General features: G+C 37.7%; 1 protein-coding gene across 50 annotated transcripts in view; it reads left to right on the top strand.

Annotated features, from left to right (window-relative positions):
- The window catches only part of Ank2 (ankyrin 2), a 636862-nt gene extending 617261 nt beyond the window's left edge, over positions 1-19601 (top strand). For 24 of the 50 annotated variants that reach the window (XM_078021757.1, XM_078021763.1, XM_078021764.1 and 21 more), the window contains 10 exons: positions 215-289; positions 2358-2489; positions 3483-3626; positions 5968-6238; positions 7856-8147; positions 10734-10826; positions 11315-11398; positions 11520-11684; positions 12674-12856; positions 17317-17482. In XM_078021757.1, the coding sequence (XP_077877883.1) occupies positions 215-289; positions 2358-2489; positions 3483-3626; positions 5968-6238; positions 7856-8147; positions 10734-10826; positions 11315-11398; positions 11520-11684; positions 12674-12856; positions 17317-17331 (1454 nt within the window). In that variant the 3' untranslated portion in view covers positions 17332-17482. Of the gene's footprint in view, positions 1-214; positions 290-2357; positions 2490-3482; positions 3627-5967; positions 6239-7855; positions 8148-10733; positions 10827-11314; positions 11399-11519; positions 11685-12673; positions 12857-14198; positions 14291-17316 lie in introns of all 50 variants that reach the window. The other 26 variants (XM_078021792.1, XM_078021799.1, XM_078021789.1 and 23 more) reach the window with 5 other exon arrangements.
- Positions 19602-25624: the final 6023 nt, after the last annotated feature.

Genomic DNA, 25624 nt, shown 5'->3' with positions numbered 1-25624 from the left:
AAGCAGATGGTTTTCATGAATCATATTAGATTTATTCCCCATTTCACCCCAGATATCAGACAAACACACAACTTAATATGATCCAAATTGGAGTAGGTAATATGTGCTATCAAATATTTGGACAAGTAACTTCCTTCCTTTGGATGGTCGGTACATTGTTGTTCCTCCCCTATCATAGACAACCTTTGGCCCTTCTGTCTTTGACCTTCTGTAGATCCACAGGATGAGCAGGAACGGATTGAGGAGAGGCTGGCTTACATTGCTGATCATCTTGGCTTCAGCTGGACAGGTAAAACCAGGGTGACCCTTTTATTATTTTTTTTCCTGCAGAAAGCCTGCTTAGTTTAAATGATACAGGTGCAGTAACTAAGTGAGAATGGTCTTTTCCTCCTCCCTTTTCTTGAGAAAGACCACATGACATAGTGAAAAGAACAATAAACTATGAATTAAAAATCCAGCTTCTGTATTGGCAAGGCAGATTTTTCTCTGAAATTTGGAGTGACTTTAGATTTGAAGATCAAATTATTTTATATGATTTTTATAAAATTTAATTTGAGATTTAACTAGGGCTTCTTCTTTTAGATATTTTGTGTCAGGTATCTTCAGAGTAAACTAAAATTTGTTTGGGGTGAATATTGCAACATATATGAATGAGATGTTTCAATAACTTTTTTGAAAAATGGAAATGTTTAAGTATAGAAATGGTATGTTAAATAATTTACTAAGAGAGTAAATTATTAAATCAGTGTGGTTTATTTAAAAATCATGATTCATAGATTTTAAAATGATATGCTTTCATCTACTTGTGATTTACTACATTATAGCAGAATTATATAGTTTGTTCCTTCATTCCTTTCTGCCTTTCTTCCATTCTTCCTAAAATCTGTTTTGATTTCCTTTTATGTCATTTGTGACTACTTCATTGAGACAAACAGTATAAAGTTAATATTCTTCTTTCAATTTCTTAAAGATTTGCTAATGAATACGATTGCTAATGAATAGGATTCCATGTGCTAATAATTGATCATTTAAAATAAATAACTGGAAATGGGAAATAGCATTGCCTCATATTAAACCATTTTAAAGTAATTTTAAATACTGATCAGCCTTATTTAATTGGAAAATTTAGAGGAAGTTATGTTTTCAAATTGTCCCTGATTGATTTATTAGATAGGTAACATTCAATTTTTTGTTGTTTAAATAAATATGCATATGTTTGGTGAAAGTTCAAGCCTTTATATCATCATATAGAAAGATATAAAATGAAAAGTAAGTATGTCTCTCACACCTACTCCTGGTCTTCTAGCCCCATGTCTCAACAGTAACTGTTCATACTTCTCATGTTTTCAGAAAAAAAAATACAATGCCTATATATATGCCTACCATTTAAAAGTTAGCAAAATTTTGTAAATTTTGCTTACTAATACTCCTTATAAATTTTCCAGTAGCATACATGAGCAGCAGCATAGACATACCTGTTATATTTTTAAAATAGTTTTCTAATTCTATTGCATGGGCATCCATCATTTTATCAATAGCCTTTGTTAATGGAATTTAGGTTGTTTCCTCTTACTGGCAATAAATATTCTTGTATATTGGTATATTTTTATGAGAATGCCTATAGAGTATGTCCTTAGAAGAAGAATTGTTGTGTCACAGATAATTTTTATTTTAAATGGTATTATCAAAATGATAATAGAAGCCATCCCTTGTGCACACACATAACTACCACACACCCACACAGTCATGACAAAGCACCCATATAGATGAATATGGTAGAATTTTAAGGAAAGCATTGTGGCTTTTTCCCTGGGCAAACTAATGCTTTCCATACCTATTATTCATATAACATGAAATCAAAGGAAGAATTTTATCCTACCCCTATAGTTTAGACAAAGCTATTTATATTTATATTAGACAAAGCTAGGTATTTATATCTAAGTACCCAGAAACAGGATTTATAGTACTTAAAATATCACCCAGGATGATTAAAAATGAGAAGTAGTCTATTTCTCCTGCTTTCCTGCATTTATTTTCTATTACTTTGGTAAGAGCATTAGTATTAATGGTCTCCTCTGCACTTTTGAATCAAATGAACCTGAATTATACACATTTTATTATCACCGCTTCATAACTGCTATTTCCACTATGGCAATGATCAATTCCATACCCAGTTTTAAGGAAAGACCCATAATCAGGAGTAGAAAAGCAAAGAAATATGAATCACTTCTACTGTGCAGAAATAAAAGAACCCAAATATAGCACCTACAAAAGCACATGTATAAAATCACAAAGCAAGGTATAGATATTTAAACTGTGAAGTCAGTGTGTTTACAAAGTAGTACCTTCTCCTCTAGAACTAGCAAGAGAATTGGATTTCACTGAAGAGCAAATTCATCAAATTCGAATTGAGAACCCCAACTCCCTTCAGGACCAGAGTCATGCACTGTTGAAGTACTGGCTGGAAAGGGATGGGAAACATGCTACTGGTAGGTACAGAATTCTATGTAAAAAATGTTAGGCTAAAAGTGGAAATCCTGGGGCTGGGGTTGTGGCTCAGTGGCCATCAACATTAAAAAAGAAAAAAAAAAGTGGAAATGCCTGTTCAACAACCCCATTCTTGCAAATTTGGTAAGACAATTAATTAACAAATACCATCCATTTGAAGTACTAACAATGAATGAGAACAAACTGTTGCCCTTTCTAAAACATGCATGTGGCATAAAATATCTTGTATTTCATTCCTGTGATTAATGGGAAATTACACCAGCACTAGCTGACAACAGGGATATTATTCAAGTCTTAAAATTATCCAAATATTGGTATGGGATATAGTTTATTTATTGTTTTATTAGTAGCATGCTCAGTTCCTGCTTCCTTAATTCCTAAATAATGTAAGTAGGGAGAAATATTAAGTACTTTTTTAATGTTATAATTCCTATGTGATATTCTGACCACATGGAGTAAAATGGGAGTGATATGGACCAGAGGGGCTTCTCATCCTTCAGCTGGGCTAAATTTGTCACTTCCTTTAATGTCTCCCTGCAGATCTACCTTGAGACCTCTATACATATCATTTCTTCTGTCTATATGCTTTTTAGTAGCACCGTCATATTTAGCAAATAATAAAAGTAAATTTATTTAAATTTAAATTTCTGATAATTAGTCTACACTGAGTTGGTATAAATCCAGCCCATGCAGTATTTTGCATAAACTTGTACCAAAAAAAGTATTTTACCTGCAACTCAGATTGGACAGGGTGTCCCATATGTTATCGTCAGCTCTACTTTTAGGGCTTGTGCCTATGCTATACCATCTTTTTTGTGTGCATGTCTCTCTGTTTGCTTTTTACCAAAGACACTTAATTAGTCTTTGGCTGTTTCCTATGCAAATATCAGAAATGTAGTCAGAAATTAAATGAAAGAGATTTTAAAAAGAATAACCTCTCATATACAATAAGTGGATTTTCTCTACTATCTTAGATACCAACCTCATTGAATGTCTTACCAAGATCAACCGAATGGATATTGTTCACCTCATGGAGACCAGCACAGAACCTCTCCAGGAGCGCATCAGTCATAGCTATGCAGAGATTGAGCAGACCATTACACTGGACCATAGTGAAGGTAAAACACTGTGTATGTTGGCGGTAAAGGTATTGGATTAGGTATTGGATCTACTCTCTCTCTCTTCATTTTTTGTTGTTAATTTGTTCATAATTTGTTCTTTTTAGATATATTTATGATAGTAGAGTATATTTTGACATATGTACATGGAGTATAACTTATTCTAATTATGATCCCATTCTTATGGCTGTACATGATATGGATTACAGTCATCCATTGATATATGAACATAAGAAGGTTATGTCTGGTTCATTCTGCTGTCTTTCCTTTTAGAAGATAGACCACGGCCTTTGGGGATCATTCATTTCCTTGTTACTTCAACTTTGCTGCCTGTTTAACACCCCTCCCCCCAACAACTCATACACACTGTTCATTCTTTGTTTTTGTGCCATCATGGGTGACCCATTCAATTTACTTTCCTCAGTTCCTTGATGGCATTTTTGAAACTAGTCTTCCTCAGACACTAACTTCTATTCGCACAACCTAGAGTGTATCATGACCAATAACTGTTGCACTTCTGAGAAGCACACTACTTGAACCATTATACTTCACTTCCTCTTTTACCTCCACACCAACAATTCTTCAGACCCACTGGGACCTCCAGGCTTTGGCCCTACCGCCTTTTCAGAATTAAAGTTTCTCGAATTTATTGTCATTCCTTTGCCTGCTCAATCTCTTTCTCTCTTATCTCTATTTTTATATTTTTTCTTCTTTCTTCAGACTTCCAATACTTCTCCTTATTTATTCCCAGCTGATACCCACACTTCAGATTTCTTAGAAAGATAGGTTATAGAAAAATGTCGGTATTTTTCCATCCCAAGATCCATCAAGAGGAGTGCATCATGACGCACATTATACCTTCTCTCCTCTTACAGTGGATTAAATTTCCTTGCTTTTCTAAAGCCACTATTTTTTTTTCTTTTGTCCTGGATTTGATTTCTTTTTACCCAATCAAGGACTTCACTGCTGCAAGTACTATTCTGCTCCCTGCAACTGGACTATGCCCAACTGCATTAAACCATGTTTTAACAGGTCTGTTCTTAAAAAACAAAGCAAATGGGGCTGGAGCTGTGGCTCAGTAGTAGTGCATTTGCCTGGCTTGTGTGAGGCACTGGGTTTGGTTCTCAGCACCACGTATAAATAAGTAAAATAAAGGTCTATCAACAACTAACAAAAAATATTTTTTTAAAAAGCAAATAACCCCTTTTACCCTCTATATTTCTCCATCTATTTTAAAGGAAATTTTTTCAAAAGAGCAGTCTTGAGTTTCCTGTCTCTCCTTCTCTTCCCACTCTCTCAAGAACTATTTCTATAATCAATTGTTTCTCATTGCAAAATTCAATGGGAAATTCTAAGTGTTCGATTACTTTATCCTTTAGTAACATGTGCACAAATAATTAATTCCTTCTTGTTTTCTTTGCTGTTACCTGAGCACCTCCAGGATTCTGCTTCTTCAGGGTACTGGTGCTTTCTGTCTCCTCCAACCTGGATCCACAGAACCTTTTCTCTCTCACTTTTCTTTGGGTCACTGCTCAAATATCACCTCCTAGGGGGAGTCTTTCCTGCCTCGTCTATCTAAAATAGCAGCCCTATTTGTTCTATTCTTTATCCTAGTTTGCTTTCTCCTAACATTTATCATATGTACAGATCTACAGAAATAGAAGTTCAGTAAGGGCAAAAGCAGCCTTTTCTGTCTTGTTAAAATCTGCAAGATTATCCAGCCTCTCAACAGCCCCCACTAAATAGTTCATCTTCAATATACATTTGTTGAGCAAACAAATAAATAGGTGAATGTCATTCACTCCTCTGCTAAAACTTTTTCAATGACTCTTCATTGCCTTGAGTAGCATGAAATGCCTTAGCCTGGCATAAGACTCTACAAAAAAAAAGACACCCTACTCACCACAGAGTGTTGTGGTGAGTATTAAACAAGTTAATGCTTACAAAGCACTGAATTAATATTCAGAATGTATTAGTAATTTACTATTATTGATTCGTACTCTTTTTTCAACTAGATTCTATGCCTTGACTACATGGTGAATGTCTATTTATCATAAGTATTTCAAACATTACCTCCTCTGTATTTCCTCTCCAACATCTCAGATGCTGAGATGAGGATAGTGCTCCCATATTTAGTGACTGCCACCTGTGGCCCTGTCACTCTGCATTTGAACTGACTTCTCCCTTTATGTGATCCACCCCTTGAAAGCAGACACAGCATCTTATTCATCTTTCTAACCCATGGGCCTATCTCAGGACATGGCACATCATAGCTACTTAATAAATGCACATTTAGTATAAATGAGTTTTGATTAACCATTTAAATCATTCTCCCCATCAGGTTTCTCAGTACTTCAAGAGGAGCTCTCCGCTGCCCAGCATAAGCAGTCAGAGGAGCAAGCTCTTTCTAAAGAGAGCGAGTCCAGTGACCACCCTCCCATCGTCTCTGAGGAAGACATTTCTGTTGGTTATTCCACGTTTCAGGATTCCATCCCTAAAACTGAAGGAGACAGTGCAACAACAGTACTTTCTCCCCAAACACACAAGGAACAAGTTCAACAAGATTTCTCAGGGAAAATGCAAGACCTGCCTGAAGATAAGCAGGAATACTTGTGAGTTTCAAAAGCAAATCTGCATGCCAATACCATGGGGGGGAGGCAGTTTTAAATTATTGCCAGTTATACAGATTTTAATAATTTTAAAATATCCCTCACCTATAACACATGACAGAGCTACATCCAAAGAAAAGAAAAGAAAACCTGAAACATTTAAAAGATTGTGACAGTGTGTGTGGGACAGACCTGTTTGAACTTCCAGTTCTGTGACCTTAGACAGTCCCTAAGTGCTTTGAGTCTCCATTTCCACATCTATAAGCCATGATAACAGTAGACACTTTACTTATTTCACAGAGAAAGGTCCAAGACATGCCTGTGAGTGCATTGTTTGAATTGTAAACTTTTGTCTTGACAACACAGTCATCACTTGTACAGTTGCAGCACCTTGTCTGCTCCAGAATGTTCCCGGTCTGACACTCATTGTGCCTTGACTGGTCTGGAGCAGGAAGAGTGACGGCAGAGGTATGGCAGCGTTTATAAAACTAAAAATACACACAAATGATTCACACAGGCCAAAAAGACCATTGACACAAGGATGGGGTGAGAAGGGAAGTAAAAAGAGGTTTTCTAGAGAACTTCTGGCTAAGGAAGCTCCAGAGTACAGTGTAGCTCAGAACCTGAGCTCTGGGTTTTATGGAAACAAAGGAGAAACAGAGCTGCCTAAAAGACATTGCTGTCCAGAAAAAGAAAACTGATCATGAGAAAGACAAATGTGTCCCTAACTCTGAAATCTGAGAACAGTGTGTCACGAGGCAGCATTACAGCATTTCCTTTGTCATTATGTGAGTGTTGTTTGGTGGCCCTGGAATGTGAGAAGAGGGTAAAGTGGGTAATGAAGTGATCTCTCCTTCCAGTGAGCCACCCCTCCCAACTGCCTGTAGGGAAGAGCCTAAAGTAGAGGTTAGGAAAAGATGGAAACAAAGAAAGTGCTATCAGAGAGGCTCTGGATATTTGACATCAATGCCCATAGGGCACAACAGAAATTATGCTAAGAAAAAGGGAGCAAAGAATTTTCATATTTCAAAATTGGAGATTGTAAAAGGTTCATTGGAGTAACTCTAAACTGCCAGTAGAAAAAAAAAGTTTCAGTGTCAACAGATCCCTCTGTTAGTAATAGTTTTTTCAGAGGCCCTACAAAAATTTCCTTTTAGTTATGATAACTAGATTAACATGGGGATTTATTTAATTCTTCCAGTGTTTCATTCTTACTTTAGAAGTATTATTTACAAAGTATTATTAGGTGAAGCTTCTCAAATCCTCAATATTACTGACTTATTGAAGAAAAAAATAAAAGTTTAATTTATACTACGTTAGAGGTTAGAAAACTGTCATTCACTTTGGGATAATTTTTACCTTTGGAATACATCACTCTCCATCCATGCTACATCAGTGAGCCATAACTCTAGGCTATATCATATATATATATATATATATATATATTTTTTTTTTTTTTTTTTTTTAATTTATTATTTAATTATTTTGTTGGCCAAATACACAAACCCATCTTGGCTATCATGGACTATGAATACTAGCTTCACCTTTTCTTCCAGTCCTCTTCCTCAAGCAGGGGAAATGTAAATGCCCCATATGTATTATTTGGCTTTTTTGTTCCAGTGTGACCACCCCAGGTACAGAGGGGTCAGAGACTCACAAGGCCACGGCAGAGCCTGGCTCTCCCAGCAAGACTCCTGAGGAGATTAGTACCCCTCCTGAGGAGGAGAGGCAGTACCTTCAGACCCCAACGTCCAGTGAGCGGGGAGGCTCTCCCATTGTGCAAGAACCCGAAGAGCTCCCAGAGCCCAGGGAGGAGGGTTCCCCACGGAAGACCAGTCTGGTGATAGTGGAGTCTGCTGATGACCAGGCACAGACGGTGGAGAGACTCGATGGAGATGCAACTTTTGACAAGGCAAGACTTTCCTTCCTCTCCGTTTTCTTGCCCATCTGTAACAAAGCTACAAACCTTCCTCCAGTTTCATTTCTCTGATGGTTTATTTTTTATTATTTCAAAACAAAAAAAAATTTTGCCAGATTAATTAACTTGAGCTTTGGGAAACCCTCAGTTCTTTTAAAGTCCGAGAAACAATATATCTAGGAGAAATGGCGCACAGTTCCAGTGCTAACTACTGGACCAAAAGTCATAATTTTATCACTGGAAACCTTTTGCTAAATGAAAAATGAATACCATGGTAAAACGATAATCTTTGCAAAATTAGTCAACATGTGTGGGCTAGTCATAGAGATTAGCAGAATTAGGTAAGTTTGACAGCTCTGGGATGTGCTGGGCCAGCAGTCTTGTGACATCTTCACTGTCTGGTAATGAGCAGACAGATTGAATATCTGGTGGCTTTAGCTCCCAAAGCAAACTTTCCTCAGTGGAAGACAGATAATTTCCAAATTAGATTTTCTTAGATATCTATTTTAGGACTAATTTAGCAAAAGAACATTTTGTCTAAATTTTGCTGTTTCTGAATGTCCCAATGGCTGATGGTGGCATGAGATTTTTCATAACATATCCTTTGTTATTAAATGAGGTTTAAAGTTGTGAAGATAGGTGTGTACCATCCTAAGAAATTTACTCTCAAAATGCGGTCTATATGGTTCACGTATTTCAGAATTAATTGGGAGCTTGATCTCCCCTTGGAACTGAATCAGAAGGAACCCCAAGAAGTGAAGAGAGAGCAAATCTGCATTTTAAATAACTTCCCAGATGATACTCGCACCCAAAGAAGTATGAGAATCTGTCTGAATTAAACTTAGTATAAAATAAATTAAATTAGATGTTGTTTTTTCCTTTTAGAAAGTAACAGATTTTTAAAAGCATTTTATACTTAAAAGTATTTTTCATCATAGGCCTAGTAATAAAAGATTTGTTATATAAAAGAATTGAAATCTTTTGGGGGGGAAAGGAAATACAACATCTTTGGATTCAAGATCTACATTTGTTTTAATTCACTATCAGGGTAACAACTGCTACTAGAATTTATCTAAAGTCATAACTAAAATTAGAAAAGATCCAGGCAGATGAGAACTGTGTCCTGATTTTGGCAGTTGTTTCAAAGAATGAATTCATTTCATGAATGGATTTTTATTCCAAGTTTGCTTTGCACAGAATTATTCATCTCAAGTTCTTGGCTTCAATGCATACTAGTAAAAATATTTCAAACAAGTTCTCTGGGCTTAAAAATTACCAAATTTAGCCTGAAATTCCATAGGCAAATAAGATAAAGACTTAAAACTATTATTTGGATGAATTATGTACTTAATCTATTCTGTGCACATAAATAAATTTTTATGTCATTTTGCATTCTACATTCTGTATACAGGCCCGTTCCACTTATTCTTGATGAATCTTTAGGTATCTCTCATCAACTTCATATGTTGACATTTACACTCTTATGGTCATAACTTGGGCATCAATTTTGGTTACTTTTCTTGTAGACTATATTTCTAGGCAGTAGGTTTCTAATTGTATTTCAAGTAAAATTTGGCTTGAAGATATATATTCTTCCTTAGCAGAGAAAAATGTAGAGCTATAATCTGGGTATTTTAAAATATGTGTTGTGCTGTGTGTGTGTATTTGTGTGTGTGTGTGTGTATGTGTGTGTGTGTGTGTGTGTGTGTGTGTGTGTGTGTATTTTTGTTTGTTTGTTTTTGGTAATTGAACCCACGGGCAATCCACCACCAAGCCACTTCATCAGTACTCCCTCCTTTTTTTTTTTTTTTTTTGAAGGGTCTTGCTAAGTTGCTTATGGTCTGGCTAAGTTGCTGAGGTTGACCTTGAATTTATAAGCCTCCTGTCTTAGCCTCCCCAGTTGCAGGGAATATAGGCATAAGTCTGGGGAATTTTCTCTTTTTTAAAAAACATCATTCCATTAGGAAAGAGTAACTTCATATATGACTCTTAAGACATATGGTCTTATTTAAAATTATGTTCTTAGCCTCAACTGGCTTTAGATCACACTCAATAAATCTGATGGTTCTCTTCATTCTTGACTTCTTTGAAAAATAATTGTTATTTGTAGCTTGCCTTTTTTGATACCAGGGAAGTACACTACTGACTAGACAACAGCAACAGGAAATTTTGACTTCCTGCAAAAAGTTCTGCAACAAACACCAGCTATTCCTACATGTGTGGGTTTCTCATCCCAAGTTTAAACCAAATGTCCATGACACAACTTGGATCCTAGGTTTACACTCAGTTGTTTATGTAAAAGAAGTCATGTGGGCAAGATTCATCTCTTCAGACAGATTTTGAAAGATAGGTTCTCTGACAGTTCTCAGAATTACAGAATTTTTTTCAATCATTGCCCCCCCAAAATCTATATTTTTGTTGAAGCCTGAGACTACCGCACATTTGCTTTTACCCCTGCTAACTTTTCTACCAAAGCCTCCATGAACAACATTCTCAGAATACAGTGGGAGTTAAAGGAGAAACCAGTAGGGAAGTAATTTCTTAGAATGTTAAAAAACAATGCTTCCATGCTTCCACCAGGAGCTAACAGAGGAATTAGGTGAGCTGGAGGCCAGCTCTGATGAGGAGGCGATGGTAACTACCAGGGTTGTCCGCCGGCGAGTCATTATACAGGTACCAGTTGTTGAATTACTGCACGTCAGGGACGGTTCTGTCCTTGCACCCATAGAGAGTAACCCACCCAAAGCAATAAAAGCTTGGCATGCTCCATAGGTAATGCATGGCGACTTGAAAGCGGATCCCTTAACTTTCTTATTTTATTTGTAAAGAAATGCGGTGTTAATGACATTTGCAGCCTACATCCAAGAGCGGGAGCAAGCAAGAGCAAGATCTGGCTTCTTCAGTTCCTTCCACCTCACCTCTTGCTTATCTGTGTTTGTTTTAAGTTTTACCTAACTTTGATCAGATTCTCCTAAGCATGTTATTACCCACCTGCTTCTGGTTTTTTATTAATCAAACTATTTGACAGGAGTTTGCATCTCAGCAATGCTTTTCCACATTGCCTTTGGTTTTCTAACATTCCTCATTTTATCAACACTTGGAAGTAGTTCCTCAGAATTTCAGCCCAATGCTGAAATGACCCTTTTCTCCCAACTGTTTAGGGAGATGATATGCCTGACATCCCTCCAGAAACAGTCACAGAAGAAGAATACATTGATGAGCATGGACACACCGTGGTGAAGAAGGTACTGTCTAGGGTCTCCTCACTTGGCTGTTTAAAAATCTCCTCAAATTTCCTGTTTCAAATCTCTCAGTGTTGCTGTTCCTTAACTCAAAAATAAGATGCACAAATGAAATATATTTCAGGTTACTAGGAAAATCATTAGGAGGTATGTATCCTCGGATGGCACAGAGAAAGAAGAGATTACAATGCAGGGGATGCCACAGGAACCTGTCACCATCCAGGAAGGCGATGGCTATTCCAAAGTCATAAAGCGTGTTGTATTGAAGAGTGACATCGAGCAGTCAGAGGTGAGGCCACACCATTCTTCAACGCTCATTGAGAGGAGCACAGCAGAGCTCAAACAAGATGGAGGACATTGCTCATATTGGTCCCATTTCCTTTTATATGGCAGTCTGCTTATAGTTGCACATTCCTTTTTTTTTTTTTCCCATGATTTGTATAATAGCCATGAAGAAGCTTGGCAGCCATTGTACTCATTGTCTTGTGTCTGATCCTTTTCATTTCTGTTGTCTTTTTAATTTATAGTTGACCAGAACAGAAATCTAAAAGTCAAGTTTTAAAAGAATAAAGTCCCTTTTGCTGGGCAAGGATGTTAGGAAGAGGCATTACATGCACCTAGGGTGCTTGTGGTGTGACTGGGATACCAGCCTTCTGAAGGTCACTTTAGATAAATATTTGATCTTCCAACTTCTGCATTTCAGGGCCACTAAAAAGCAGGATCCAGAAACTCCTTGATTCATAGTTTTATTTCTTTCTGTTTAACTTCCCAGTTTCAGGGACATGTTTACTCTCTTGGACATGTAATTTGTGAAATTCTCACTGTTTTACAATCCTTCATATCCTCAAAATGTAACTATGAGGTTATCTGGAAATCTATATGTCAGTTTCTCATGGTTTTTTTAGTTCCTCCTTTGGGGATTAACTTTATCTAAATGGGCCAGATGAAACCATTTGAACGTGAGAAAAGAGAGTTCATCCATAGATTGCTCTATCTACATTACACTATGTAACCAGTCTTGCTCACAAAACTGATTGATTAATTTTTATTCAAGTGATATTAAGTAGGGGCTATGGAAATTTAGCCATTAAACAGACATTGCCAGTTGATTATAGTTTACTTTTCCCAAGCTTCCTCCTCTTTTCCACATACTATTTTCTAGCAGGCCAGCATATAATATTGTAGTTACTGTGCTTTGTTTCTTAGAACAGAAAAACTAATTATTTGTTACATTTTAGCAGTCAGAAAATGTATTTTGTGTGTCCTTCATTTCATTAGGTCACTTTGTCTGAACCCAGCATTTTGTCCAGTGCCTCACAATTTCAGGCTGAGCCAGTAGAAGGCCGTAGAGTCAGCAAAGTTATTAAAACAACTATGGTGCGTGGAGAAAGGATGGAGAAACATCTGGGGGATTCTAGTTTAGCCACTGATCTTCCTTCAGCCAAAGATGACTTTGAAGAGGTATTAGAAGCACCTTTTTGTCTTTCACTTTTTTTTTTTTTGATGTGCACTTTACATTTACTTTGTGCTTCAAAAGAAAATTGCTTGTCATCGTGTCATTTCATGCACAAATTCATGGAAGGGAAGAATGCAGCATAATCAAGAAAGCAGATTTCCTGTTCGAATAACTCGTATGGTGAAGTGATGTTTCCTCAGCTTAATAGTGTTCATCCATGTCACCCTAAAAGCTTTTAAAAAATCTAGGTAACCAGGATGCACTTCTGCAAAATTAGAGTCAGAATCTAGAGCTGGAGCATAGTCATCTGTAGGTTGTATAAAGGTCTCAGAAATGTTCTGTACTCCTAATAAGGGAAAGAAATAAAGATGTTGCAAATTATCTTTGCTAGCTAATATTATCAACACTGCCAATTGATAGACATTAAAAAATTTAGATATGTTTTATAATTGTTACTTTAAAAATTGTTTAAAGTTACTTATATTCTGGTTTCAGCAATGAGGAAATAGGTCCACAGGGGCAGATCCACAGCAGTAAGCTAATTTGACTTTACATAAACTGCCTTAGAATTTGATATAACCCTTGGCATGAATTGACCTGAAGCTATTTTGACATGAAATCTACTTTCTTAGAGTGAAAATCCATATGTTTTTCTATTGGTAATCATTTGGTTTGATTATAGGATGCTATCTATCTCCACCTCCTCTGAGATGTTGGTTATATATAGTTTATATATCATGTTACCTTTCTAAAATCTAAATTCTGAAGCACATATGATGAAGGATTGGTTGGGTATGAACAAACACCCACAAGATGTTTTTACTGTTGAAATACTTAGAAGTGAAATGCTTTGGGTATATCGTCGAATACACCTGCAACATATATTGAGATTACCTAGGAAGACATTTGTATAATAAAAACAAACATTACTTAAATACTTTTAGTTTTTCACATTTAACAACTGGAATCCTAAAATGATAATCCTCAGATTATCCAAAGGTAAATTCTCTGAGTTATATCCTGGCCCTTGTTTCTGTGTTTGTCCCTGGTCATTATATTTATCCTCAGCATCTTTTCAGTAGGAAGGAATGGGGTGAAGGGAGGACATTAAGAGTCAGTCAATATGGGTACAGGTAAGTTTCCTAAAGTAATATAAAAAAAATGTTCATAAATGAGAGAAATTTTCAGGGACTTGTTAAGTAAAACTCAATTAGATGTGCTGCTAAGAGTTGTTTCTACTTATCCTTTCATATGTATCCTTTCATACTATGAATTGCAAAGTGGTAGATCGTGTTAAAGTCTATGGTTTATGCTGAATTGTGTCTTATTCTCTTTTTCTTACCCCAGGCTTTGAGTTACACAGGTAGCCACATGAAAGTCCACTTTCCCAGTTTAGTAGAGAATGAAATCCTGAAAGAGGATGGATCAATAATTAAAAGGTTTGGGTTAGCATGGGGTGATGCTTTGCCAACTAACACCATAATTTTTTTTTTCAATTTTAACAAAAGAAGGGCAGAGCCCCTGTGTAACCCTAACCCCCACCCCCCACAGGAAGTGCCAACTCTCCTATATTATTAAGCTTTGGTCAAGTGGTACCTGCAGTGCACGCTGATGCTTTAAAGGTGATGTTGAGGCCTAGCGATGGTGAGGTGAGATATGTGCTCACACAGTCTGATGCTCTGGGTTTTAGCAAGTTGTCAAAGTCATTAAAGTCAGCCAGCTAGGTTTCCCATTGTGTTGATAGATTTGGAGAACACAGGACGGGGGAATCTCATCAATTGCACACACAGTAATTTTGTGTCCAGGTACCTGCTGCTCAATCTTAGTAAATCCTTACTTTAAATGTGTTTTGTGTTTAACAAACTGTTCATGACTCTGCATGTGAGTAGCAAGTAACATGAGCATGAGTTTGATGCTCATGAACCTGAATGCACCTAGCGATGCTGAAACCAGGGGCTTTTGAAAGTGAAGAAAAAAATGCATGACCGTAGGAAGCGCACTTCTTGCCTATATAGAAGGAGGCTGGCTGTGAGGCGCTCTGGACTGCTGGTCTCTGTTAGGGATCTGATGCATACACTTGGGTGCCATTGCTATGATCTACTTTCAGTTCTCTGTAGTCCTCTAGCAGCACAGTAAATATCTGTATTAAAGAAATGTTCTCAGCCTCTCAGTGAAAAAACATGATGGGAACCCAAGTTACTATTGTGCTTTTCACTTCATTGAAAAGAAGAGAAAGATTGTCATTTCTAGTACTCTACAAGGCTATTTTAAGCCTCTGGAACATAATAATTAGAACAGCAAAATTAAAGGTTCTGTCACAATGCTACTCTCCAACCAAATGTGAAAAACAGCAGCAGCTAGGAATTTAACAGAGTGTAATTGTTCTCTTAGAACTTTAAAAATGCTACAAGAATTAAGGACAAAATGCTTTTTATATTCTGAACTTTAAAGGCTTTTATCCATGTACGCAGATGAAACTATATAACCCTTGCCTGTCCTAACATCACAGGATCTTTAAATTGGAATAGATTTGGAAACCAATTGGTTCAAAGTTCTCCATAATAGCTATTGAATTTGAAGTTGAGAATATAGAACTATTGAGTTCCCCCAGCCAATCACTGAACTCTATTTGTGGTATGCAGCATTTAATCTTATTCATTACTGAAGCATCTTATTATACATCTGCATAGACCTGCAAAATATACAGAAAATATCCTATCACAGAGGACCTCCCTTGCACCAATGCTATCAAAGCTCCTCCTAACTCTTGGCAGAAAGCATCAGATATTTGCCTTTTTTGGAGGAAAAAAGTAAATGGATGCTGAACAGAAAAACATGATCTGATTTATTCCCTTCCCTCCCCTCCCCTCCCTCCCTTCCTTCATTTTTGGTAGTCGGGATTGAACCCAGGAGTGCTTAACTGAGGCCACATCCCCAGCCCTTTTTAATATTTTATTTAGAGATAGGGTCTCTCTAAGTTACTGAGGGCCTTGCTAAGTTGCTGAGGCTGCCTTTGAACTCATGATTCTCCTTCTCAGCCTCCCCAAGCTGCTGGGCGCCACCATGCCCAGCCATAATGTGATTTCAATCATTTGAATAAGATTTGTCCATTTCATCAAGATTAACAAATTTTAGTTTGCCTTCAAATGCAAAGTTAGCCATGTAGTATCAAAGGAAAGGAGGGATGAGAAAAATTGAGAGAAGAGAGAAGAAAACAAGGATGTCTAAAAGAAAGCTGAAAGTATTTTAGACTGAAATAAGTCACCTTTAAAAAATCAGAATGATCTTAACAAATGCATAGAGGTGTTGGGAGGGGCCATATGTCCTAGCTCCTGAACACTGGGGAGAAATGTAAGGAAAATGGTGGCTCAAGCTACAAGTTTGATCCTTTCTGACTCTGGTTCTAAGTGAAGATGTGTGGCACAGGAGTTAAGGACTCAGGCTGTGGAATCTTGGGCTCTCGTCTGCACTGCAAGTCTCCATGGTATGCTAAAACTGTTATTGTTAAATTTTGGGACATTGCTTAAATTCCCTAAGATTGAGTTTCCTTATTTATTGTAATAATTGTGCCTGGCACACAAAACACTTTCATCAAATATTTGTGGCATGAAAAATTGTATTTACAAGTACAGAGAGAGAAGAACAGAGAATGAACAAATTATGATACAATCATTTTCAGGCAGGGATACAGAAAAAGAATAGTATGAAATATAATAATAAGTAATAGTCTCTGTTCTCAAGTAACGTCCAGTCTGATGGGGGAGGCAAGGAAGCAACAGACTGTTAATTGCAATAGGATGCGCTAAAGAACAAAGTATATGGGGGCTTTGTCAGGGCACAGGAAGTGTCTGTCTTTCATGTTTGTTTTTTCCCTTTTCCTCTCTCTCCCTCACTATCCCCGGATGAAGCTTCAGAGAGGCCCATGTTGGTAGTTAACTTTCTTTTATATTAATAGGATACCATTTCAGTTTTTTAACTATGTCTCATAAAAAAGTTCTCTTACAGAATAATTTGGGGGAAATTTGATGGGAATGTGACCCTAAAGTTTAAGTTGGCATTTAAGGTGTTTTGAACAAATTGAACGAAAAACTCTTCTTCTTAGCCTGTTAAAAGTTGTTTGTGGAATTACGATTTCAGGACAAACTGGGCCCTTTTAGATGGATGTGAGTTAATCAAAACATGAGTGTTGTACGGTTTTCTTTTGAATCATAATGAAGCCTTGTTTCGTTTATTTGAAATACTTCTCCAAGATTTCAACAATACTCCTTGCCCCCCAAAACACTTTTCAAAGTCTCATGAATCGTTTCATATATGGTAGCCATATTTAAAAGAGACAAGAAGATACAGGTAGCTGTGATACTAATGGCTTGGTGTGGAATCATCGAGAAGTAATGTCATGGTTGGCTTCAGGCCATGTTAGCAATGAAGAAAGAGCGTAATTCTCTCCCTGTCTGCTCTCCTCTAGGACAACCATGAGTAAAGCCAGCACACAGAAGAGGGCTGTGGTGAAGGACCAGCATGGAAAACGCATAGACTTGGAGCACCTGGAGGATGTACCTGAAGCATTAGAGCAGGATGACCTCCAGCGCGACCTCCAGCAACTCCTTCGGCATTTCTGCAAGGAGGACTTGAAGCAAGAGGCCAAATGAGGGGCTGCCCAATTCTCACACCAGAAACCACACGTTCACTCAATATGCAACTTCCCATTTCCTTAGAGGAGTGACCTATCTGGCCTAATTGATGGGATCCCCTGACATTTCCACTGTTAGCAAACATACAGCATTTTGTTTTAGTTTTCCCCCATCCTTTTCAACTATAAGCTAATTTGTGACCAAAGATGGCATCCTTCATTCTGGATGCTGTATCCACTACTTTGTGTGTCTGTGCTAACCCGGGAACTGGCCACCTCCATTGTTCTTGCTTCTGCCCAAGCTCCGTGAAAATCCACCGCTCAGAAGAACTTCACCTATAGACCTCTTCAAGTGACCACGCAGAGGAATCCTTCCGAGGGATATCCATGTACAATGTATATAGCTGAAATGCTCAGATGAACACCATATTAAAATTAAAACCACTGCCTATCATAACCACACTGGGCATCATGGAATAAAAGGCCTCTAGAAAACGAACAATGGTTAATTGAGATATTGCTAACACAATCGAATGATAATCCAGTTCTACTTCAAAAGAAGCACTTCAGACCTATCATGTCCTTAGAACTTGCAGAATAGCCATTGCTCCTAGGTAAAGATGGGTTAATAATCTTGAACTATGCTAAGAAGTTATGGCTGGTACTGGCCAGCATACTTTGTGACTCTCCAACACCATACTGAGGGAGGGGAAGGAGGGAGCAAAAAGGTGAAGAGATTCAAACAATGAGGTATTCGGTTGCTAGAAGCTACATCCCATGGCCTTCTAGCATCATCAGGTCTTGTAGATTTTGAACACGTTGGCAGGGTATTTTAAAAGCTATAACTACTGTAGTTTTCCAGTTTTCATTGCTGCTTTAGCAAACCACGCTGTCTTACTGGTGGTACTTTCTTCTGGCCACTGCACTGTAGATACTCCATTACAAGATTTACCCACTACACAAAAGATTAAAACTCCTTCACCATGTTGGAGTGGTTTCTTTTTTTCCATTTTTTCCCTCCAGATTTATATCTTCTCTAATACCTGCATGTGGCATTGAAAAAAAATCAAAACCACAGTCAAAAACCCCTCTTCTAATCACATTATGGTTTTTCGTTCTTTTTGCCCTGAGTGAGCACTTTCCATTGTCCAGCTAAGTCTGTTTTTCAGCTTGCAGACAAGATTGAGAAATCCTTTGAAAATTTGGTTTGGGTTAAAATTTTTCGGTTTATTTATTTGAAATCCAAACTCCCTTGGAAACTCTTAAGTGCATTTGTGCACTTTACTATTTGTTTGTTTCAAAGAAGGGACTGTAACAACCTGAGTGATTTCCATGTCCTCTTTCTTATTCCTCTAGTGGTTGAAGCTGTGTAGCATTTTAACATATATATATATTCACAAATATATTCATATAAACAGTATACATTTTGAATCAGTTATTTGTTAAAGAAAAGTATATTCAATGAAGATGAAATTTAAAAAAAGAAAAAAAAAAGAGTCTATCCTCCAGGGATCCAGCTTTCTCCAATTCTATCTGGTCTTTTCCTGTTGTGCAAAAAAAATGACTCATTGCTCCGAATGTCAAAAACAAATGCGACAAACAATGGCACTTCATCATTTATAGTACGTTGCCAAAAGAGAAAATTTCCTGGGAGGGAGGTTTCCCTTAAGCCAAATCTCCTAAGCCTCAAATACTAGCACTTTTTGGCAGTTGGATAGGAAATACAAGCATTCTTTGGCAGCCAAAAGGAGAAAGGCCTGTGGCGAAACTTTTTGAGACACGCCATGGCCTTCTTGTCAAAACCTTCACTGGAGCTCAAGAAAAGCATTTCTGTTGTGTTATTTGCAGTGCAGATGGTGTCTGTGTAACAACATAATGGTTAATCACCTTCTTTTGATTTTGATTTTTGCTGTGTTATCAAAAAACTTGAATACTGTGAGAAGAAGTGAATTTTCAGTTGATGAATCAGCATCTTGTTCCCATGGTGATAACACTAATTGAATATATCTATGAGGGCATGTATTAGTTAATGGAAAAAAAAATACAACACTAACAATACATAGCTGCAATGTTGTACAATGGCTGATTTAATTAAATAAAATGTACAAGTGTTAAATGTGGCAACAGTGATTTGTTCTTCTTTATCACAGACCTGTAGTTTCAGGAAAATGAGATTATTAAAGAGATAAGATAGGTCTGAAGCCAACAGAAAGACACAAATTCCTGCTTTCTTCAGTTTTATATAGAAACTGAGTGCATTATATGTGTCAAGCACTGGGATCAATAGAAAGACTCAGTTTTGCCCTCCAGGAAATTTTATTGCTTTTGCTATGCAGCAGAGAGAACCAAGCATGTATGTTTAGTTTGGGGATCACTAGTAAACAGAAAATTGGAATCTAGGGATTTGGTGGAGATGAGAATGTGGTAACCAGGTGTCAGCATCATAGCAAGTTTACAGGACAGAAGCATTGGGTTCTTTTCCATAAGGTCAAGGTTGTCACAAAACACCTGCCTCTGGGAACAGCTTTTAGCTTTGAACTTTTATTTCTCTTTTATTGCCAAAGAATTGAAAGTTAAATGAATGTACTAATATAAGAAAGACAAGACCAGAATTGGCAATCAAAATCAGTTGTGTTTGGAGTGTCTGGTTTTGTTATGTTTTTTTGAAAGATCTCTTTAACGCCACCATGATATTTTTTTTTTTTTTTTGCCATAAAAGCCAGAGACACAGTTTAGGAATTGAGTAGGTTTGGTTTAAATCTTATCTAATATGTGATATGAAGCTTACTGAATCTGTTTAATCAACCTGGTTGACTAATACATTCTTCTGAAATTAGAATACCTATTCGTACTGAAATATATTTCAAAGAAAACACAATCAAAGTTCACAAAATTTTCCAAAATGGGAGTTGCTGTACTCCTCATTTGCTTAGTATTTTGCACTTTCTACTTATAGGAACTCTCGTATTGCCTTGGGTTTGATGAAGGCAATCAAAAAATTAGAGAATAAACCATGTCTTCTCATGTTGAATTATTTGCTGTGCAAACCCTATTTCTTTAAATGAGCCTTGGTGACTCAGATGCCCTTTTACAGAAATAAATTTAAAAGTAGGATGGGGCAAACGCTCCAGCCTGAGGAAAGATTATGCACAACTCATAAATGACTTGCATTAGTCAGAGAGAGGTGTAAATTACACACAAGCACATGGATACAGGCTTGAATTTGAAATCAGGCTGCATGTGAAGTCGTTCACTTTATGTCAGCGTAGAGTATCTGGGTGTGGGTAAGTGGGCAGGCACAAGAATAAACCAGATAAAGAGAAGCTAAATATATATTTAATGAGAACCAAAATCACTGCACATTTTTCTTGAATCATGGAATAAAGATGATCTTCTTGCTTTCATTATGCTTAAAGGAAAAGAAGTTGAAAGGCTTTGTGTTCATTCACCACTTCCACTTAAAACCTACACACTCCTTCCCTCCGTTAAGGAATGATTTGTTTCTTATCTAATTGAAGCTAGAAATACGAGCTCAGAATGAGCCAGTAAATATGTACTACCACTCCATCTCACCATGATACTAGAACATTTAAGAATATCTTTTAAATTTCTGAGAAAGAAAACAAAACTTCTTTTCTACCTCCTGCACACAAATTAAAATCTTCCTGTTTGGTTGTACTCAGACTTTCTGGGAGGAAAAAAAAAAATACTCTCTGGTTTTAAATTGGCTCCACAACATGGAATAAATGGTATATGAGAATACATTTTGGGAAGAGCTGTTAGATATGACAGACAGACACGTTTGACAGTGGTATTTGCAGTAACTCAATAGATCCAATAGAGTTCCATCATTAGAAATATTCAATGGATTAAGTTCTTGAATGATTTCAGGGAGGAAATATGACCACTGGGTAAATATGTTGATTTTAGAGCAAAGCCTGGGTGGGAATCAGTCCAGCTATGTTCATACTTATTGGGTGACTTTGTGAAAGTCACTCCAGATAGATAATTTCCTCATCGGGAACAGATGGTAATAATTGCTTCAGATGGGTATCCCTGTGCCTGACGCAGGTGAGGGTGGCAAGCCCTGCTCTATGTGTCACCCTTTAAAATAAAAGTGCCATGGCAGCTAATGTGTCCTTGGTGTTCATTTGTGATCCTATTTGTGATCATCCACCTCTCAGGGAAGGAGTGAGCTCAGGGTAGGTGTTGGGGGCCATAAGTTAGTCCTCTAGGTTAGAAAACTTAGTTAAGTGCTTCCTGCTAGGGAAGAGCAGGAACATGGTCAGTTAAGCCCTTTTGTCCTCTCCCTATTCTGAGGAAGGGTGCCTCAGGAGCTCTTGGTCAATAGGTCGTTAGAATTCAGTTCTGGTTTCTGTTCCTGTTTCAAACTTCCCCTCCCCCGTCTCCCATGCTCTATTTTGGGTTTTGTTTTTAATTTTTTTTTTCTCAAAACTGACTGCAGAATTGGATGGAGCCTCCAGACTCCCTTACTGAATGACTGTTCCCCACAAGGAACAGGTCCAGCAGAGAGGCAACCGAGAAGAGCTGTCAGGGCCTGGGCTTGGCTGAAGGTGGGTGTGAACACAACAGCTGTCTTTGTAGATAGGCAGGAACAACTGAACACAAGGTCAGCATGGCCGACACGTTGTGCCTGTTTCTCCCGGGTGTGGATCAGAGCCCAGTAGTGGAGTGGAGAATTTACATAGTGCTTGTAGAGCCACAACTTCTGCACAAGAAAGTCAGCATGGATTTTCAAGTCACTCAAATATAGGAAACCCACCACCACCAACAACAACCCTACTTTCTCAATCCTAGGAATCAGAAGGACCATGTGGAAGTCTATAGTTCCAAAAGTCCAGTTAATATTTAGAATAGTATAGTAGTCTCCTGGGACTGCCATCCAAAAATGTCATAGTTTGCATGACTTAACATCAATTTATATTCTGGAAGAGAAACATCGAAACATCCAAGGTCAAGATTTGGCAGGGTTGGTTTCTTCTGACCCAAACTCTCTGGCTGGCAGATGGCAACCTTCCCACTGTGTCCTCACATGCTCTGGCACACACATCCTCTGGCCTTTGTGTGTCCAAATTTCCTCTTCTAATAAGGTCACCAGAGAAATTGGATTAGGACTCTCCCTTGTGGTCTTATTTAATTGAATCACCTCTTTAAAGATCCTATCTCTAGACAGTCACACTCTAAGGTAGTGGATATTAGGACTGCAACCTATGAAACTGTGGGGGTCCAATTCAGCTCAGAACAATTAGGTTTTGTCCCAAAACAAAGGCCTTTTTGCAGGAAGGGATTTAATGCAAGGAATCAGAAACTTACATCAATGTTGGAAGGGTTAAAAGAATGAAGGCAAGGAAGCTGCTGCTGCTTTGGAAAAAAATCAGTAGTGCAGGGACCAGAAATCCAAGCTGTCACCTATGGGCTCAGCTTCGTAGCACACGGTGAAGAGAGAGACAGATAAACAGACAGACATATTTATTGCAAGGAATTGGCTCATATGATTATGATTAGGGAGGATGAAAAGTCCCATGATTCACTGTCAGCAAGAGAGAGACTGAGGAAGGTGTTATCTAGTCCAAAGACGCCTTGAGGTCTGAGAAGAGCTGATGTTCAGTTTGAGTCTGAAGGCAGGAAAAACCCAAATCCCAGCTCAAAGCAGGAGTTACCTCTCACTTGCAAGACAGCCAGTCTTTTTGTTCTACTCAGGGCCCCAACTGATTGGATGAGGCTCACCCACACTGGGAAGGGGGATTTTCATGACTCAGTATACCCATTTCAATGTGAATCTCATCCAGGAATACCCTCACAGACACACGCAAAATAGTGTGTGACCAGTAATCAGACACCCCATGGCCCAGTCAAGCTGACACATAAAATCAACCTCCATGAATGCTTTTCCTCTCCCTATCTCTAACATTACCTGTATTTACCCGAATACATATTTTTTTCCACAGAGTGCTCTCTTGCTTCCCTGTCCTTGCTGTGGTCTGAATTTTTGTGTCCCTACCCTTCAGAGTCCCATGTTGAACTATCTCCCACCCATGCATTAGGAGGTGGGGCCTTTGGAAAGAGATTAAATCACCTAAGTGGACCCCTCATGTGATGAGTGCCCTTATAAAATTCCCCCCACAGAGCTAGCTGTATCCCTTCTGCCACACAAGGACACAGTGAGGAGATACCATCTGTGAACCAGAGGCAAGTCCTCACCAGACACCAAATCATCAGCATCTTGATCTTGGAATTTTTTTCGCCTCTAGAACTAAGAGATAAACATCTGTTGTTTACAAGCAGCCCAGCCCACGGTGTCATAGCAGCCCTAGGACCCAGACAGCGTGGCTCTCACCTCTGCATCCTCTGTAGCCTTGTTCTGCAAGTGGCACCCTTACCTTAATGTCCCCCATTGGCTTCTCCCAGCCTGGTTTCCCAGCTTATCACTTCTCAATCCTTCCACAGTTTGATTTCCAAAAACTCCTAAAAATTAAACATATTAGAAGCTATGGGATGTGGCTAAGCAGGGGCCAGAGAAAAACTAAATGCATTAAAATCAGGTGATAGCTTATCTGCGGAAAGTGGCCAGAGAGGAAAACAGTGCATGAATTGTCATAGAAAATAAGGAACAGGGCCCCAGGCAAAGTGAAGAGACCAGGCAACATGCTATGGATGTGGAGGTGCATAGAAGCCTTCAGAATTAACAGATTAATTAAGGAGAAAAAAAATGTAAAAATATAGCCAAGACCTCTCTTTTGAAGTACTAATACAATTACCACTAACAAAATCAAGAGATTTTAAATGAGAGAGAAAGAAAGAAAGAAAAGAAGAAGAATGTTAGAAAATGAAGGAGAGAAGCAGGAAGAAAATATTTTCTAATTTTAGGTAAATAAGTGTAAAAAACAAAAAAATTCATTTTTTAAAAACTGAATTTGCTATAATTTGCCTTAGAGGACATAACTCCAATAACCATAGAAGAAACTGAGAAAGTAACCAAATATTTAAAGAGTGCCAGATCCTATAGGAAGGCCCTAAGCACTTAGTGAGACACTATCTCAAACAACAACAACAAAAAAGGACTGGGAACGTGACTCAATGGTTAAGTACCTCTGGGTTCAAACCCTGTTACAAATAAATAAATAAATAGCACCAGATCTTGGTCTGTTGCAATGGATTCCATTAAGCTTTCAATTCACAGATAATTATAGCAATTTATACTACCAAGAGCCTTGGGAGAAAAGTTCCTAGTTTTTTTCTTTTTTAAACACAACAAATCATTGGTACTGAAACTGGACAAAAATGCAACAAAATAACCATGCAAAATAATAAGAGAATAGATCAATTTCATTAAGGAATATCTATGTAAAAATCACAAATAAAAAATAAAATGTATTTCAGCACACACATTAAAAGTAAGAAACCATGACCATGTGGCTTCATTCCAAGATATAAATATGGCTTGTTAAACACAACGATTAATAAAATTTCTCACATTAGAAGGTTAAAGGGGAGAAAGCAATATGCAATTACTCCCAGTGATGATCAGCATGCATTTGGTAAACTCTAGCATCCACTTTTGATTTTTGTACTTTTTTAAGAAAATAAGAAAAGAGATATTTCTTCTTAAAATGATCAAATTATGGGGCTGGGGATGTGGCTCAAGCGATAGCGTGCTGGCCTGGCATGCTCGGGGCACTGGGTTTGATCCTCAGCACCACATACAAATGAAATAAAGAGGTTGTGTCCACCGAAAACTAAAAAACAAATATTAAAAATTTCTCTCTCTCTCTCTCTTAAAAAAAATGATCAAATTATGTATGCATATGTGTTTGTATAAACTGTACATCTCTAACATATATATGTTCAAATGAATTTAGGTTAGCACTGAAGTCATGTACATTTTAGCATAGCTTTTGCAAAATTTGCAATAATAGAGAAAAACTTAACTCTGACTCCACCCTCCACACAGCCACCTCTTCCTCACCTGCCTTGTGTTAACCCTGGGCATCTCCAAAGACACCAGGCCCAGTGTGCTTGTTGCTAAGCTATTGCCTCAGTTCTTTGTAAAGGGAAATCAGTTATGGGATACTTATGAAACTTTTCTGTAAAAGTATCAAAATCAATACATTAAATAAATTGT

This window comes from Ictidomys tridecemlineatus, chromosome 9 (genome assembly GCF_052094955.1).
Source record: "Ictidomys tridecemlineatus isolate mIctTri1 chromosome 9, mIctTri1.hap1, whole genome shotgun sequence".
Lineage (NCBI taxonomy): Eukaryota > Metazoa > Chordata > Mammalia > Rodentia > Sciuridae > Ictidomys > Ictidomys tridecemlineatus.
Note: the sequence above shows the minus strand (reverse complement) of the source record. Positions and strands in the feature narration are given on the sequence as shown.